This window comes from Sinocyclocheilus anshuiensis, unplaced genomic scaffold (genome assembly GCF_001515605.1).
Source record: "Sinocyclocheilus anshuiensis isolate Anshui unplaced genomic scaffold, SAMN03320099.WGS_v1.1 scaffold1580, whole genome shotgun sequence".
Classification (NCBI taxonomy): domain Eukaryota; kingdom Metazoa; phylum Chordata; class Actinopteri; order Cypriniformes; family Cyprinidae; genus Sinocyclocheilus; species Sinocyclocheilus anshuiensis.
Window position 1 is genome coordinate 402,819 of NW_015557283.1, and position 17,017 is coordinate 419,835.

A 17,017-nucleotide genomic window follows, 5' to 3' on the forward strand; every position below is an offset into this window, starting at 1 on the left:
ACATTTCATTACGATTATTGGTTAAAAATCAAATTATATATTCAATAATAAATAATATAATATTTTTTATTAAATATAAAATAAGAATAATAAAATAATTAAATTTATATTGTAATACATGAGGTAACTTTTTACACCTTAAATCTGTACTTTTTCCTAAAAAAAATAATATTATATTAATCTTATTATATTAATTATAATGTTATTGTGTGTGTGTGTGTGTGTGTGTGTGTGTGTATATTTATAATGTAAACATATATAAATAAAATAATAAATTATAATAAAATAATACAATAGCAGGTAACTTTTACAAAAAAAGTATAGATTTTTAATATCAACCACATTTTATTCTTTTTATTATTGCATTTTAATATTTTTCTTAGAAAAGGTATACATTTTAGATATTTATTTATTATATTTTATGTTTCTGTATTTATGTATATTTTAAATATGAATAAAAATTACATATATATATACACATATTATTTATTTTCATTTTATGGCAGATATGTTATCAATAATTTATCGTAACAGAGGAAAAACATACTTGTCTTTCTCCCCATGTTTTTCTTGCATTAACAGCTGCAAGACTTTCGAAACGCTTCCAATGTTTGTGCCGCCTCCATTTGGAGAGACTCCTATAATAGGAGGCTTGGGGTCACAGACGCAGTTAGATGACTAACACCATAATCAACGGAGAAAAAAACCTTTTGGGGCTTATATTTAAAAAAAAGAGAGAGCTCCATTATGCTGAGAATTAGAAAAATGCAGGCGCAAAAAATGGCAGCCCATCAGCAGCATTTAGGAAAGCGGAGAGAGCATCACTTGTCGCCCATCTTGTTTTAAAATAGTCACCTTTCAACTGCTGATTGAGGCTTATCTGAAAGGGTAAAGAGGAACATTTTGGTATCACACGCACTTTAGCTCTGAAAGAGCCAATTATGGGGGATCCCGGTGCTGGATAATGTCCTGAGTGGCTGTAATTTGAGAAATCAATGTGAGCAACATGTTCAGGTAAACATCTGCGACGTTTACGCTCTAAACCAGCATCTACATACAAGTCAAGCACCTGCTCTTATGATAACAAGACCGGGGTTTTGAACACAATCATATACGCCAACAAGGTCCTTGCGATCATCTTCATATTTACAGCAACCTCAAAAAGACAAAAGAGGGTCTTGTGGAGGGATTGATCACCCAGAACATGAACATTTGCTATTAATTTACTCCCCCTCAGGCCATTCAGGATGACTTTTTTTCTTCAGCAGAACAGTAAAGAAGATTTTTAGCTGAAACCGTGGTCCTTGGTGATTCATAAAATGCAAGTCAGTGGCTACTGACTTTTTGAGAATATACAGACAACACGAAATGAATACCCGTGGCTCCTGACGATATATTGAGGTCTTATGAAGCGAAACGATCAGTCTGTGCAAGAAACTGATCCAGAGCTTCAGGCAAACAATTATTTTCCACGAACTGGTTCTTTCAGACAGTTCAATTCAATTAACTGGTTCTGTTCACTAGTTTGTTTATATAATCACGCAATCATATAATGCATACACAATTACATTATTAAAGCACCCAATAATGATGTGAAGCGTGGTTGTTTTACGTGTCTAAAGCACATAAAGTGAATTAACTAGTCTTCATCAGCTCACCTTTTTACATAAACACTGAGAAAACAAAAAAACGTTCATTTGACCCCTTCATTCAAGTGTTCGGTTCATGTATGCGCATATCAGCGGCTCATCGGTCTTCAGTCCGAGTCGAACTGTTTCCTCAATTCAGTGACTGTTAGAGGAGCTGGAGCGTTGAATCGGTTCATTCATCACAAGATCAGATATGCCGCAATTTCGGCTCATTTCCAGTCGGAGTGACTGTCAGGCATCTGAAAGTGAGTTTTGATTTAGTAACTTGTAGGGCTGGGACAGTAAATCGATGCATCGCGTTTCGTGGATCGATTCTGAGATTTTCAGAATGCATCGTGATTCTCTCTCGAATCGATTCTGAGCTTAGTTCTTAACAGCAGATGGCGCTCTAGGCTAGTTTTTAAACGCACACTCAAATGCTCATGAAAAGGAGCGCTTGTGCATTCGGTAATGTAAGTACACACAGTAATGTAAGTGGTTAAATGTACTTGCACATCGGCTTTTATGATTTTATGATGTGAGATTAATGTAAACACAGCCCACTGTGAACATCCTTGTAATTTGCTTCAACCTTTTCGAACTTTATGAACAATTATTTCAGGTTCAAGTGGTGCGTGTGTAAGGAAATGGAAGCAAGCAGAATACGGATATTTCTAAAGCACGCAGTGCCATCTGCTGTTAAAAACTAAGCTCAGAATCGAGCGTTGAATCGGTTCATTCATCACAAGATCAGATATGCCGCAATTTCGGCTCATTTCCAGTCGGAGTGACTGTCAGGCATCTGAAAGTGAGTTTTGATTTAGTAACTTGTAGGGCTGGGACAGTAAATCGATGCATCGCGTTTCGTGGATCGATTCTGAGATTTTCAGAATGCATCGTGATTCTCTCTTGAATCGATTCTGAGCTTAGTTTTTAACAGCAGATGGCGCTCTAGGCTAGTTTTTAACCGCACACTCAAATGCTCACGAAGAAGAGCGCTTATGCGTTTGGCTGAGTAATGTAAGTTGTTAAATGTACTCGCACATCGGCTTTTATGCTTTTATGATGTGAGATTAACGTAAACACAGCCCACTGTGAACACCCTTGTAAATCGCTTCAACCTTTTCGAACTTTATGAACAATTATTTCAGGTTCAAGTGGTGCGTGTGTAAGGAAATGGAAGCAAGCAGAATACGGATATTTCTAAAGCACGCAGTGCCATCTGCTGTTAAAAACTAAGCTCAGAATCGATTCCAGATCCAGCCATAGTAACTTTTAGATCTGTGCTGCTCGAGCCGAGAACTGTTTCAGACACTTCAGTCCGATTTGGTGAACTGGTTCATCTAGTTCACTAAAAAGAACCGATTCAAAAGAATCATGATTTGTTTACATACCGGACATCACTCTGGACCGTTTGTCTGAGGCTCTGGATTGCAGGTAATAATGTTGTAAATAATGTTCAGTTTCTTGCACAGACTGATCGTTTCACTTCATAAGACCTCAATATATTGTCAGGAGACACTGGGATTAATTTCATATGTGCTTTTCTGACTTTCAAAGTGACGGTAGCCACTGACTTGCATTTTATGAATCACTAAAGAGCACGGTTTCAGCTAAAAATCTTCTTTACTGTTCTACTGGAGAAAAAAACTCACCTACATCTTGGATGCCTTGAGGGTGAGTAAATTAACAGGAAATTGTTTTTTTTGGGTGAACTATACCTTTAACCGATGTGCGTTTGTAACGAGAAAGTCCTGAGTGTCGGCCAGAGGCCAGAGGAAAAGAACTGCGTCTCAGGTTTAGCTTCGGCTGCTTGAACACAGAGATTTGTGGCCGTGTGCTCGACTGCTTCTCGTTTGGTCTCAGTGGGCCTCGGCCGACCGCGCTTCATCCTCCCAATTGGACTTTTTCTCTCTCTCTGGCCACATGAAACCAACATGCCAATCAGTCAACAGATCTGACTTCTGACCGGGCCATTGCTATGGAAACACGCGAGCCGAGCATTTCTCTTTCTCCGGATAATTGACCGCTGCGTGGAGGAACGATAAAAGGACAGAAAAAATGATAAATATCTAGTTATATGGGGTAATGCAAATCATAACTCAAAAATACAGTTGTGGAGCATCTGTGAGCAACGAAATCGACTCAGGGGAGATTTCTAAACAGATGGCAGGAAAGGTCATATGTGGTTTTTGTGCAGATGTTTTTGTGAGGTCATTATTAGAGCTTAGCGGGTCACTTAGATCTTATACTGCAGAGCATGACAACGGCATTTGGGCAAAACACACCGGTGTCTGCAATATAATGACTTCTCAGACTTGAAACTAGGAATAAAAAAAAAAAAATTTAATAATAATAATAATAAAAGTCTCAGTTAAGATCTCTTTACCATCTCTATTTCTTGTACACACAGAGATTAAGTGGGGAACAAAGGAGGACATTTGCTTCTCAGATTCTTTCCTAAAAACATAAACTTAAAGTTACAATAATCAAAATATGTTTTATTATTATTATTATTATTATTAATAACAACAACATTTTTCTCAGATTTTTCTTCTACATTTTTTTAAATAAAAATGTACTATCAGAAAAATTAAATCTCTTAATATAATTAACATTAATTACATTTGATCATCTTTGGGAAAATAAATAACTTAAAAAATAATAAATAATAATTATTATTTTCAGCTTATCAGAATAAAAACAAAAAAACAACAACTAAAATCTCAATTATTTATTCTAGCCAACATTGAGATGGAGACATTAAAAAAAAAAAAAATAGAAATAAAAAATATATAATAATAATTATTATTAATACTGGCTTATCAAAATTTTATTTGGGGGAAAAAATTATATCTCATCTATTTTATTTATAATTTATAGATTTATAATTAAAAAAAAATATAGATATAATAAAATGTTTGCTTAATAATAAAATATTAATATTATTGGCTCAGAATTAAACAACATTAATAAAAAAATTAAAACAACTGAAATCTCTTTAACATCTGAACTATTTCTCATAGACAGCAATGAGATTAAGTGGAGAGCAAATAGTAACAATTAGTTCTCAGATTTTTCCTGAAAAAAGTAGAAATATAAATAAAAAATGATTCTAGGTTTAAACAATAATAAAATGCATTATTATCAGCTCATCAGAATTCAAATGTCTGTGCATCTGTTCACATTTTAAGAGAATCATAAGGACTTAAATGAACGTAAAAGCTCATAAAGATACTCTAACTATCACACACAAACTATCAAAAACAGGAAGACACTTGATTTGTCTTCTTCCCACAATCCTCCTGTCATATTACTACAATTACCACTGATTATGATACTCCAAGCTGACCCCAATGAGCCGCTTGTTTCTGGATAAGGAAATCTTTAGCAGGTGCGGGGTGAGCAAGTCAAAGTCTACCGAGAGCTTTAGGAAATTAAGTTTAACAATAAGGCCAATTTTGCAACGGCCGGGCCACTGAGATGAGGAGGAAATTGCAACAATCTAATGTGATTTGCAGCGTCCTCGGGCGATTGGTACTTGTTGACAGGCCTCGTAAAAACGGACACCTGCGATCGCTCGAGGGTTAAAGTCCTCGGAGTGGACGGCGCAGGCCGTGGGAATCTCAAATGAGTGTTTAGAGTCATTTAACAAAGATTAGATAAAGCTGTACGAAAAAATCCCCAAATACTATAATCCCCAAAAGCCCAAATAATGGTGAATAAACATCTCACTATGGATGAAACACGTCGCTAGCTGAGAAAAAGACAACACAAACAACACCATTATGTCAGTCAGGCTTGAATTCAACGGCTGACCGCTTTTAATTGTAGCCGTGACATCAATTATGCAAATGAGAACAATAAACAAACTAAAACAAGCGTCACTAGATCAAATAAACAAAATCATCAAATATTCCCTTTAGCACATGTAATGCAATCATGCAATCACAGGCCACTTGGGTATCTGTAAACTATGTATTCCTACTCATACAGTCTCCGGATTTGCTCACAAATTGATCGTGGAGTTAAAAAGGAAAGTGCCTTTTTAATCTATCGATGCAAGGGCTGATGGGACTCGAGTAACGGTCTCAGCCAGCGATGTGGGATCACGAAGGTGACATGCAATAATCATTTTTGACATTCAGTAAATCCGAGCCTGCTAATAATCTGCTTCATGATTAATCTGGGCTGCCCAGGAAAGTGTGTGTTTGTGTGTCTATAGATACAGCAGGTGGAGGTGACGCGATCCACCGACGCGCCATCTGCTGGTCAAATGAACTACTGCAGGACTTTAAAGAGATGGAAATACTGTTATTTCCAAACATGTCTGACTTACTTTCATCTGTAGATATTTTGACGAATGTTCAAGCTGCTCTTTTCCATACAATGAAAGCCTATAGTGATCAGGGGCTGTCAAGCTCCAAAAAAGTACCATAACGCTAGTCCATACAACTTGTGCATCATATGTGACCCTGGAGCACAAAAGCAGTCTTAAGTCGCTGGGGTATATTTGTAGCAATAGCCAACAATACATTGTATGGGTCAAAATTATTGATTTTTCTTTTATGCCAAAAATCATTAGGATATTAAGTAAAGATCATGTTCCATGAAGATATTTTGTAAATTTCCTACCGTAAATATATCAAAACTTAATTTTTGATTAGTAATATGCATTGCTAAGAACTTAATTTGGACAACTTTAAAGATGATTTTCTCAATATTTAGATTTTTTTGCACCCTCAGATTCCAGATTTTCAAATAGTTGTATCTCAACCAAATATTGTCCTATCCTAACAAACCACACATCAATGGAAAGATTATTTATTCATCTTTCAGATGATGTATAAATCTCAATTTCGAAAAATTGACCCTTATGACTGGTTTTGTGGTCCAGGGTCACATATTACAAGTCTCCCAAAGTCGTACGATAGATTTGAGTGAAAAACAGGTAAACGATTAAGGTCCTTTATGTAGTAAATCTGAAATCTCATTTGTACTTCCACATATTTAAACTTGACATGTGAGAAACAGCGGAATTCTGCACTACAAACGTCCAATCTGGAGTGGCACATATTTAATTAAGATATTATTTGCATTAATAAAGAAAAACAATAAGTTTTGCCTTATTTTCCAAGTAAAGACTTGAAATACATCTCACAAGTCATAGGGACAACTTTTACGATGCGTGATGCGAGAAATGGCACAAAATCTTCACATTTAGCGTCTATTCTGGAGCAACAACGTTTTTAATTACAATGTTATTTCCTTTAATAAGGCAAATAACCTCACAAATTTGACTAAAGTTTGCACACAAAGACTTAAATAAAGAATTAATCACATAAATCACATGGACTACTTGTATGGTGCTTTTTTGCTGTTTCTTGAGCTTACTTCTCACATCTGCGTGAGAAATAGGAAGAAATGTAAGTCTTTTCTTTCGTAAATCTGAAATATTTGTACTTTTGTATATTTAATCTTAACACGAGAAATAGTGGAAATCTGCACCAAGTCAATACAGACAAGTTTTCAGGTGCTTTTTGTTGTTTCTTGAGCTTGACATGCCCTAGTCACAATTATTGGAAAGTAGTAGCATGAACATTTGCCAAAACATATCTTTTTGTGCTCTACAAAAGAAAAAAATATTTGTGCTCTACATTCCAAGTCTTCTTAAGTCATACGGTAGATTTGTGTGAGAAACAGGAAGAAACTGAAGTCTTTTCTTTCATAAACATGAAATATAATTTATACTTTTGCATATTCAAACCTGACATGCAAAAAACTTGGAGCACCAACAAATTTAATTACAACGATAATTGCTTTAATAAAGCTAATAAATAAATGTCAACATATTTTGCATGCAAAGACTTCGCACGAGTCATTCAGGCAAGCTTTCTGCTGATTTTTTTGTCACTGACATGCCCTAGTCACAATTCTTGGAAAGGAGCAGCGTGAACATTTATCGAAACTTCTCTTTTGGTGCTCAACGATAGAACGCCATTAGGGTGAAGGGATTTCTTATTTTCGGTAAACTAGCCCTTTAACAAGCAACCTGAAAAAGCCTCGGCGTGGTCTGCAGACGGATGCCGCCCCGAGCCATAAGCATCAGAACTTTACTTAAGCAATCGAGCTGCGTCAGGGAGGTTAAACGCAGCACTGTACGAAGCAGGTAATGAGGGACATTCGAGCCTTTTAGCTGATAACTTTAAAGAGACAAGACTAAGGTGGGTTTCTTTTCCTCAGGGGCCTGAAATCTCTCACTTGGAAGCTTCAAAGGGAAAATAAATGATTGAAATTGCTCGCGTCACTTTCTGCCCGAGTCAATCAAAGCGGAGAGGAGATGGCAAGGGCGAGGACAGCACACAGATACTTAAAGAGATTGCTAAACGCTACGGCACGCCGCTTCCCGAAAAATCGCGACATAATGAGCGCCGGTCTGAGGAACGACAACAAACGGACCTTTGGCGCGATTCCTAATATAGCGACGGCCACAGTCCGAACATAAACACTAGAAATGGAAGAATAACACAGGCCTGTGTTATTGAGCAATAATACTCTGAGGCTGCAGAAACACAAAGTGATTTTTATGGCGCTACATGGGACCACAGTATTGTGCAGATTGCGGTGTACAGTTTCGACACGATTTTGGTCCGGTCAGCGCGGCGCTGGACAGGGTGTCTGGAGGTTTTTCAGGGGGGTTCGAGAGGTTCAGATTGGGTGTTTTGTGGTCAGACAGAGGCACACCCAGGCTAAATGAACTGTTTTTAGAGCTCGTGTGGAGGATTGTGGGAAAGCAGACCCTCATCTGACGCCTCATTCCAAATTGAAGGATATGAATTAAAGAGTGCGTGGTTGAAATAATGCTAATACATACAATACCAGTCAAAAGTTTGGACACACTGGACCATTTTTTGCATGATCACAGAAAACATTTCTGGTCAAAAAGCTTGTTAATATATATAAAAGCTTATTGTTATAAAATGTTATTTTGAAGCTAAATTACAAGAGCTTTAATTTTAGCTATAAAAACAAATACAAATAATTTAGATTTTTTTGGTCACTACACAATTACATGCATTTGTCTTTATAGTCATAAAAAAGTATTTATGTATTTAATTACTTTTATATTTTTATTGTATATTATATTCTATATAATAAAACAATATTCTGCATAATAAAGCAATTATAAAACTAATAATAAAATGAACATTTACATACAAATACATCAAGAAATATATTTTATTTTCATTTAATATTTTATTGTAAGTAATAAAATTATAAAACAAATGAATTATAAATAAATGCAACATTTACATACATCTATAAATATTATACATAAGGACATATATGAATATGTTTAGTTTTTACAATTGTATTTATTTATTGAGTTTTTTTACAAAAAATGTATATACAACATAACATTTGCATTCACGCACATGCACGTGCACACACACACACACACACACACACACACACACACACACACACACACACACACACACACACAAGCCTCCAGCTCTACTACCACAGGCCAGCTTTATTCACAGCCCTTTTTTCTTTTTGATTAAAAACGTCTCCTCCTCATGTTGATTTATGAGTGCATGAGCGAGCAAGAGGGAGGCGGTGAGGATGACATCATGCAGTTGGCAACCTCTCGCAGAGGTGACATCCACTCGCTTTGTGTGTGTGTGTGTGTAAGTAAAAGCCTGTGTGCGGCGCAGCTGTACGACACCACGATCACAAATCCACCTGGACGGCGTGTGTGGGCCAAACGGCGCATTTAAACAGGTGTTCTTAAGAACAAAAACCACTTAAAGTCAATACGACACAGATTGCAACACAATTTACATCCACAATTGGATGCCTTTCTGAGCAAAACGAGCTATTCAGAAAATAATATAATAAGAAGAATAAGAAGAAAAACAAATGTGATAATTGATTTATCTCTGGGATGATACTTGCTTAACTAGAAACAAGCAACATTGTCAAATTAGTAGCAGTGTAGCATGAAAACATGCAGTTTTAATGTCATGTTGCATTGCAACATAGCTGTAGCACAATGCTAGCTGATGCAATTATTATACCATCCTAAAATTTCATTAGAAAATCTGATTTTGTAGTTTTAATCAGTTAAAAATGTTCTTTTTATTTGTAACTTTAAGTGCAACTGTCACTAAGTGCTAGTGCTAACTTTTACCATCTAAGCGCTAACTGCTTTCCCAAACGACTAGCTTGACTGTTCCTTAATTCTCATATGAAGCATTAGATCTAATATTAGACAGCTAAAAGATCATTTAATCAGTCAGTCAAAAAAGCTTCTTTATAACTTTAAGTGCAGCTGTCGCTAACTGCTAACTTTTAGCAGCTAAGTGCTAACTCCTTTCCAAAACGAGTCGCTTGACAGTTTCCAAACTCTCATACAAAGCATTAGGTTTAACAGCGAACAGTTATAACTGTTCATTTGATTGATTCAGTTATTTTTATTTATAATTTTACATGTAACTGTCGCTAACTGCTAACTTTTAACATCTAAATGCTAACGTTTTTTTCTCCAAAATAGTAGCATATCATCTTTCGCTTTGCAGCAAACCTTCCAAAATTACTTTCAACTAAAAGTAATACTACTTTCTACTTAAAAGTAAAAACTACTTTCTCCAACACTGAAAATGACAAAAGAATAACAACAAAATGTCCCCCGTTCAGCCGGCTGTGCTGTACGACAACCTGACGAGACAGTAATTAGCGATCAGAGCCTGTGAGAGTACAGCGGACGGCCTGATGAAGAGATATACACGCGGAAATAAGAGACGAAATAATCCGATAAACAGTGATCTCGCACTTCATGTCTCTGCGTGTACGGGGAGATCCTTAAACCCACACAGAGTTTTGTTTTAGATGATTATGAAGCCTTAAGTCTGAATGTGCAAAACCACAGACTTTCAAAATCTAATAGTCGGTTTGGCTGGATGACTAGCTGACTAATCAGTTTAAACAAGTCCTGTATAGCCTAATTAGCTTAGTTTTGGGTTCATTTGACCTAAAGAATACACGTTTTCTGAGAGGATTTAATCATGTAAACCATTGAATAGATAAAACTAATTAAATTACAGTTAATTAAAACTGACGTCACTAAAAGTATCAAAACTAATACAAAAAAAAAAAAAGTATTATTGAATTTCCTAATTAACTTGCAGGTCAGTAAAGCTTGAGTTCTTAATTTTAAAAACTGTCGCAAACAAAAGTTCTGAAAGTTTACACAAGTATACCAATGCAAAAAGTCAAATTTCTTTATCGACTGGAAAGAAGGTTAATCAACTAGTTGACCATCAAGAACCATCGCCAATGTTAAGAAAAGCTTAAGTTTAGTCTTAGTCTCAAGATTTGTCTCAAACAAAAGGTTTCTTTCAAATATTAAACCTGCCGCTCTGCCATGACAGAACTTCTCACAACTGCTCATAAGAATAGTCCTACTGTTTAATAGTTACGTAATAGTTACGAGAATCCAGGACAATGATATTGACCCTTCAACCACTGAATCAGCCAATATTGGGTCTGCAATTGAAATACGTAAATATTGACACAAAATGGCCGTAACCATTGAATCAGCCAATATTGGGCCTGCAAAAGTAATATGTCGATGTCGATCGAAATTGGCCACCCTCAACCACTGATTTGGCCATTATTGGGCCTGCAATGGTAATACGTCAATATTGACACAAAACGGCCACCTTCATCCACTGAATCAGCCAATACTGGGTCTGCAATGGTAATACTTCGATGACGACCCAAAATGGCTGCTCTCCACCACTGAATCAGACAATATTGGGTCTACAATGGTAATACGTCGATGTCAAACCAAAATAACTGCCCTCAACCATTGAATCAGCCAATATTTGGCCTGTAAAGGGAATATGTCAATGTCGAACCAAAATGAGTGCCCTCAACCATTGAATCAGCCAATATTTGGCCTGTAAAGGAAATATGTCAATGTCAAACCAAAATGAGCGCCCTCAACCACTGAATCAGCCAATATTTGGCCTGTAAAGGGAATACGTAGATGCTGACCCAAAATGGCCACCCTTAACCACTGAATCTTGAAGTCTTAACATTTGCATGCCACTTACTCTTAATTCTAGAAAAAAACAACTGTGTCTATTCTAGACTTTTGACACACTTGAGACTTAAACTTGACTCTTAAACTCAAGTTTCATCTTAGTTTGGTCTTACATAAGGCCAAGGAGCCGGTGAGCAGCGGAGACAGCAGCAGGGCGCTCAGGGAGAGCAGGATGGGCAGGTGGCTGGCTGGCGTCATGTCGTAGATGACCTCTGACCTGTCTGGAGAGCCGTGGCCCCACAGGCTGGAGACGAAGGGTCGGCACACTGGACGTTTGGCACTCTGGAGGAGAGAAAACAGGAGAATCCTTATAAGTAATGGTACTCACTGACAGGTGAGATAAACATGAGTATGTTAACATTGTTTCACCAGTCAACCATCAAGTTCATTCACACACTTTACCAGAACGCTCAGTTTGAGCCTGTTCACATTCCCTCAGACTCCCAATTACAGTTTTACACAACTCATAATTAGTCAGTCTTTATCGCTGGATCTCGTCGTTATTTACTTATCTGCCCATCTTGTAATTACCAAGACACTCATCAATATTTCAGACGGCGTCTCTTTGTTTTAGCCAAATTGCGATTAATCCCCCCGTCACCGCTCCCTGCCTCGGGAGTCGACTCGCGGGTTGCTGTGTTTCTCACACATACGGGGCGGAAACCCGGCGAACGTGCTTGTACACCATTTAATTAAAGATGGCAAGAACATCAGATGGCAAGATGGCGCAAAGAGAGAGACGCGCAAACACGTGTAGTTGCTTTCGGAAGCACTTGCTCACGTTGAGAATGAAAGAGATGTTGACATGAAGCGATGAGACTCTGTAAAGAGTGACTGTGGCATCTGTAGATGAACCTCCAGGCCTGTGTGACTCAATAAGGGTGTTCAAACAAGACACAGTATAAGCTGGCACTTTTTAAATTTGTGCCCTGGGGATCTGGTGGAGGACCAACAGTGGAAGTCAAGCAACTACTAAACGGGCCTTCAAATGGCTGATATTAAAAGTCTATAATATTTTGTCTAAATAAATTAGAATATAAAAAAACAAAATCACTAAATGCTATGAGTAAATTAATTTTAAATAAAATAATTACAAATATATATATTTTTTTAAAAGGTTAACTTGATGGCAAACATAATTTAAATGTAAAAAAAAAACGATAAATGAGCATGTATAATTAAATATCCAATATCGCCCAATATGGATAATAAAATAAAATAAAATAAAATAAAAATTATATGGTCACAGACACACGGGGCTTTTTTAATAAAAATAAGTATTACAATATTTTTTTAATACTGTATAAAATATTATAAAGACAAAATGAACTGATAAATGTATAAATAAATTAGAAATAGAATTTAGGCATCACATTACAAAATGTAGTATAAAAAAATAAATATTTTTTTATGGATTCATTTTAAGTGAGTGCTAGATTATAGCAAAGGTCATTTAAAATGTGAAAGAAGGAAATGAACATTTATAATTAAATATACAATACTTACAGATAAATGGATTAATATAATTTTTTTTAAATAAATATATAAATTGTCCAATGAATGGCCAAAAACCAATATAGTTTGGACATATCATGTATTCCCAATAAAAATAAATGCTGACAATATTTGTATAATATTGCTTAAAATACTATTATTATAATACTATATCAAATATTATTATAATAATTTGTAATTATGGTATTATTTATAATATTTATAACAATAATAATGTAATGGGATTTAAAAAAATTAAAGAGAAGTCTCAAACACTTTGTAACCCTTCAGCAACACTGAAAACTAAACAGTCAAATGTCACCAAGAAGCCAAGATTTATGATTGTGGGTGCCGACATAACGCACTGCAACAGTCCACTATTGTTCTCCTCCCCAGAGGGCACGTGAGACTCTTCAGACTTTCATAATAAGTCTATTGTGTCCTTCTGCTTAGATCAACACAATAACACAGTCATCACATCCACACACACAGTGTCAGTCTGCACCGCTATTTGTGCTCCTCTAGTGTGGAGTGTTACATTTCCAGAGAGCCTGGAAGTCATAATGCGCGAGTGAGGACCTAAAGACAGCTGGCTTGTCAGCTTGGGGTTTCCTGTCAACCTGCATGGTGACACTTGAAATTCTGCCCCACATAAACAATTGAAAACGTCAGTCGAGGGATTCATCTCTGGAGTGCCACAAGCATAGGACCAAGGCAGGCGCGGCATGCTCAGACAAACAGGAGGAATATGTCCACCCTGATTTACGATGCTCCTCTACGCTGGCTGTCCAAATCAGATTCCAAATGCAGTTCCTGTTTACCATGTCTGGAACGTGAAGGTCTGAAGTTTCATTGCAACAATGAGCTAAAACGAAACAATGGATCCCCCCAAACAACCTTAATAACAAATGCAACCATGTTGCATTCATCAAAGGCAGACAATTTGTGTCATGCTTGGTGTGAAGCGATTCAATTTCACGAATGCAGCATTTGTTAGCAATGGTGCAAAATTTGGTGCAAAAGATTATGAAACCTACTGACGCCAGAATATAGGTGTTTCTCGAATCGAATGCTCTCAATTCACGTTCCCCACCTTGGCTAGCCCTCAAAGGCTGGGAAAACAGGCGCATTTCAACCACACCGTCATACAATATGCACAAGGACCTGTGTGTATGAATAATTGAGCTGTACGGAGAGGCGAATGTTATGGACTTGTTGGGGAGCGACACTACATGCACAGCGATTCTGCAAAAACGCTCAACCACTGGTAACAAACTTTTGTGTCATGCCATTATGGTTTGGCATGCCATTCCTAACAATGTGTTGCATGCATTGGATACTGATGCAAAATCGTGCCACACTCAGTACATACTAAACAGTTTTGGTGTGAAACCCCACACCTCCAAACTCCAAAGCATGCAAATAGTCTAGGCTTTTTTAAACAAGCCATTATGAGTCAAGGATACACAGTGCCTGCGGATACCAGCATTGCAACCACTGACAGTCAGTCGTGCGGCTCTTGAGACGTGCATTTATGTGTGCCCAGGTCTTTTATCTTCAGTTCTATCTCCTATCTTTCTTGCTACCTCCAGCCAATGGCGATATGCCATATGAGTGTGTGTTTTCTTTTTAATGGAGAGCACCAGCAGTCAGATGTAATCAGGGCTGCGCTCATGACTGGCTGGCTTCCTAATCCTGCACATTTTCATGCATTATTAATGCTAACATGTCGGATCCGGCACTAAAACGGAGAGATATGACAACAGACAGAAAAGAGAGTGAAAGGTTGAAAGATCTGGCATTTCAAACTGGGGTACACGAAAAGATGCATGCCCTGCGGTCGCAGGAATAATAGGCATGTTAAAATGAGGCAAGCACGTCAAAGACGCAACTGCGTTCTAGCGTGTGAACAGAAATATCAAAACATCATCTTCTAAATGAGCGCTAAAGAAGAGTCGTAAACAACGACCAAGTTCAAACTGTGGCTGTGGAAGGCACATGCTGCATTTAATGCACTTGCATGATTATGAAATCCGCAGTGCCGAGAAACAAAGACAGAAAGACAGCTAGTGCTGTGAGTTTATGTGCATGTACGTTAAGTAGTTCATCCTGGTTTTTGCAAAGATTGATGCAAGAATGCAAAAATCTGGTAGCAGCTCATGCCGACGACGGAACTACCGTGCAGATGCTTAGAAAAGAAACAGATGCAGATGCATAACAACTGGGAGGACAACAGTGTGTGTGTGATTTTTAATGCTGGATAATCAGAGGAGGAAGCCAGTTCGGAGTCCCCAGTGAGTCTGTGTGAGGGAAGAAACCATGGCGTACGTCCAATTAAAACTCCCAATTAAGCGCCCCAGGGAGCGTTCCTCAATATTGAGATCAAACCGCTGATAACTGCGCAATCGGGTGTGATCGCAAAGACACCGCGCTACAACGTGTCTGCAACACTCTCTTAACCCCTTTAGTCACCTTTGACTCTCAATACTGTAGATGATGGCATGCTAACAGGGCTGCTAACATCACAATCTGCAATCTCTGAAGCTAACGAATGCTACAAAGGAAGATTTATCAGCTTCACATGCATTCGAAGCTAACGAATGCTAATTACACGTCTACATTATAGCTAAAGTGATGCACGCTGTGAAGTGAGTAGCATGTCATTATGCACAATACCACCTCCAAAAACAAGTGGAAAAGAACACAGGGTCCTGATTTTTCGCTAGTAAAATGGGCCGTCTGATTATACGCGTGCTAAAAACGTGATGGTTTAAAACCAGATTCAAGACAAAAGACCTCAGAGGGGTCTCATAAAACAATGCCGTGGCCATTTCTATTTACGAGCGAATGTAATATCCCTTAAAGAGCCCCTTGTAATGGCGCAGTTCCCTACGTATGCTACAGGCAACAGAGGCCCTTGTGAATGGCTCTTGATTCAGTCCAATTATCAAGGACACACACTCCTCCTGCGGTCACACACACTTATGTGTCTGTCCGCAGCCGTAAAGTGCGAGAGCTCGAGCACACACACATCTGGCTTTCATGTCAGCGCCAGATTTGACTGTGTAGTCCAGGTGGCTTGAGTTCATGTTTGTCTTTCTTTGCTGTCCAAGCTGCCATTTTGAATAGTGCACAGAGAGAGGCCAAGTGTCCGTCCCTACGGCAAATTCAGCCAGAGGTGCTTTCACAATTCAACCACCATTTCCACTTCAGTTCTGACAATATAGCTGACATTTAAAGTCAGTAGTAAAGCCAAGTTTGTATTGTTTAAAACAAGTATACGAAAAACACTGTGAAATCCAATAACAAGCACCTGGAAAGTTGCAGCACTGGTGACGTGCATTAATTGTGACACAAAAACAATACTGATCTGATGGAACTTCCTACCTCAAAGGAAGCATTTAATGATACTTTACCACTTACTTTCCTTGCTTTCTGCCCTAAAGTATCACTAGTAGAGAGTAAATGTCACAAAAAAAAACATACAAGTATTTTTTTCAAATTATAATAATAATAATAATAATAAAGTTAAATAATAAATGTAATAATAATAATAATAATAATAATTATTATTATTATTATTAGTAGTAGTAGTAGTAACTATGATAATAATTATCATTAATAATATAAATATAACTTAAATAACTTAAAACACGATAAATCGCATGCAATATTTAATGCGCATCTTGTCAGAAAGCCGGTTCTGTAATCAGCGGTAAATCTGCTGAGAAACGAGCTGTGCAAAAAATCGCACGAATATGAACGTGGTTTTGCGCAACTC

General features: G+C 37.4%; 1 protein-coding gene across 30 annotated transcripts in view; it reads right to left on the reverse strand.

Annotated features, from left to right (window-relative positions):
* LOC107679075 (receptor-type tyrosine-protein phosphatase S-like) overlaps window positions 1-17,017 on the reverse strand; it is a 249,286-nt gene that overhangs the window by 141,093 nt on the left and 91,176 nt on the right. For all 30 annotated transcript variants that reach the window (XM_016474496.1, XM_016474495.1, XM_016474494.1 and 27 more), the window contains one exon: window positions 11,856-12,024. In XM_016474496.1, coding sequence (XP_016329982.1) covers window positions 11,856-11,940 — 85 coding nt within the window. In that variant the 5' untranslated portion in view covers window positions 11,941-12,024. The remainder of the gene's footprint in view (window positions 1-11,855; window positions 12,025-17,017) is intronic.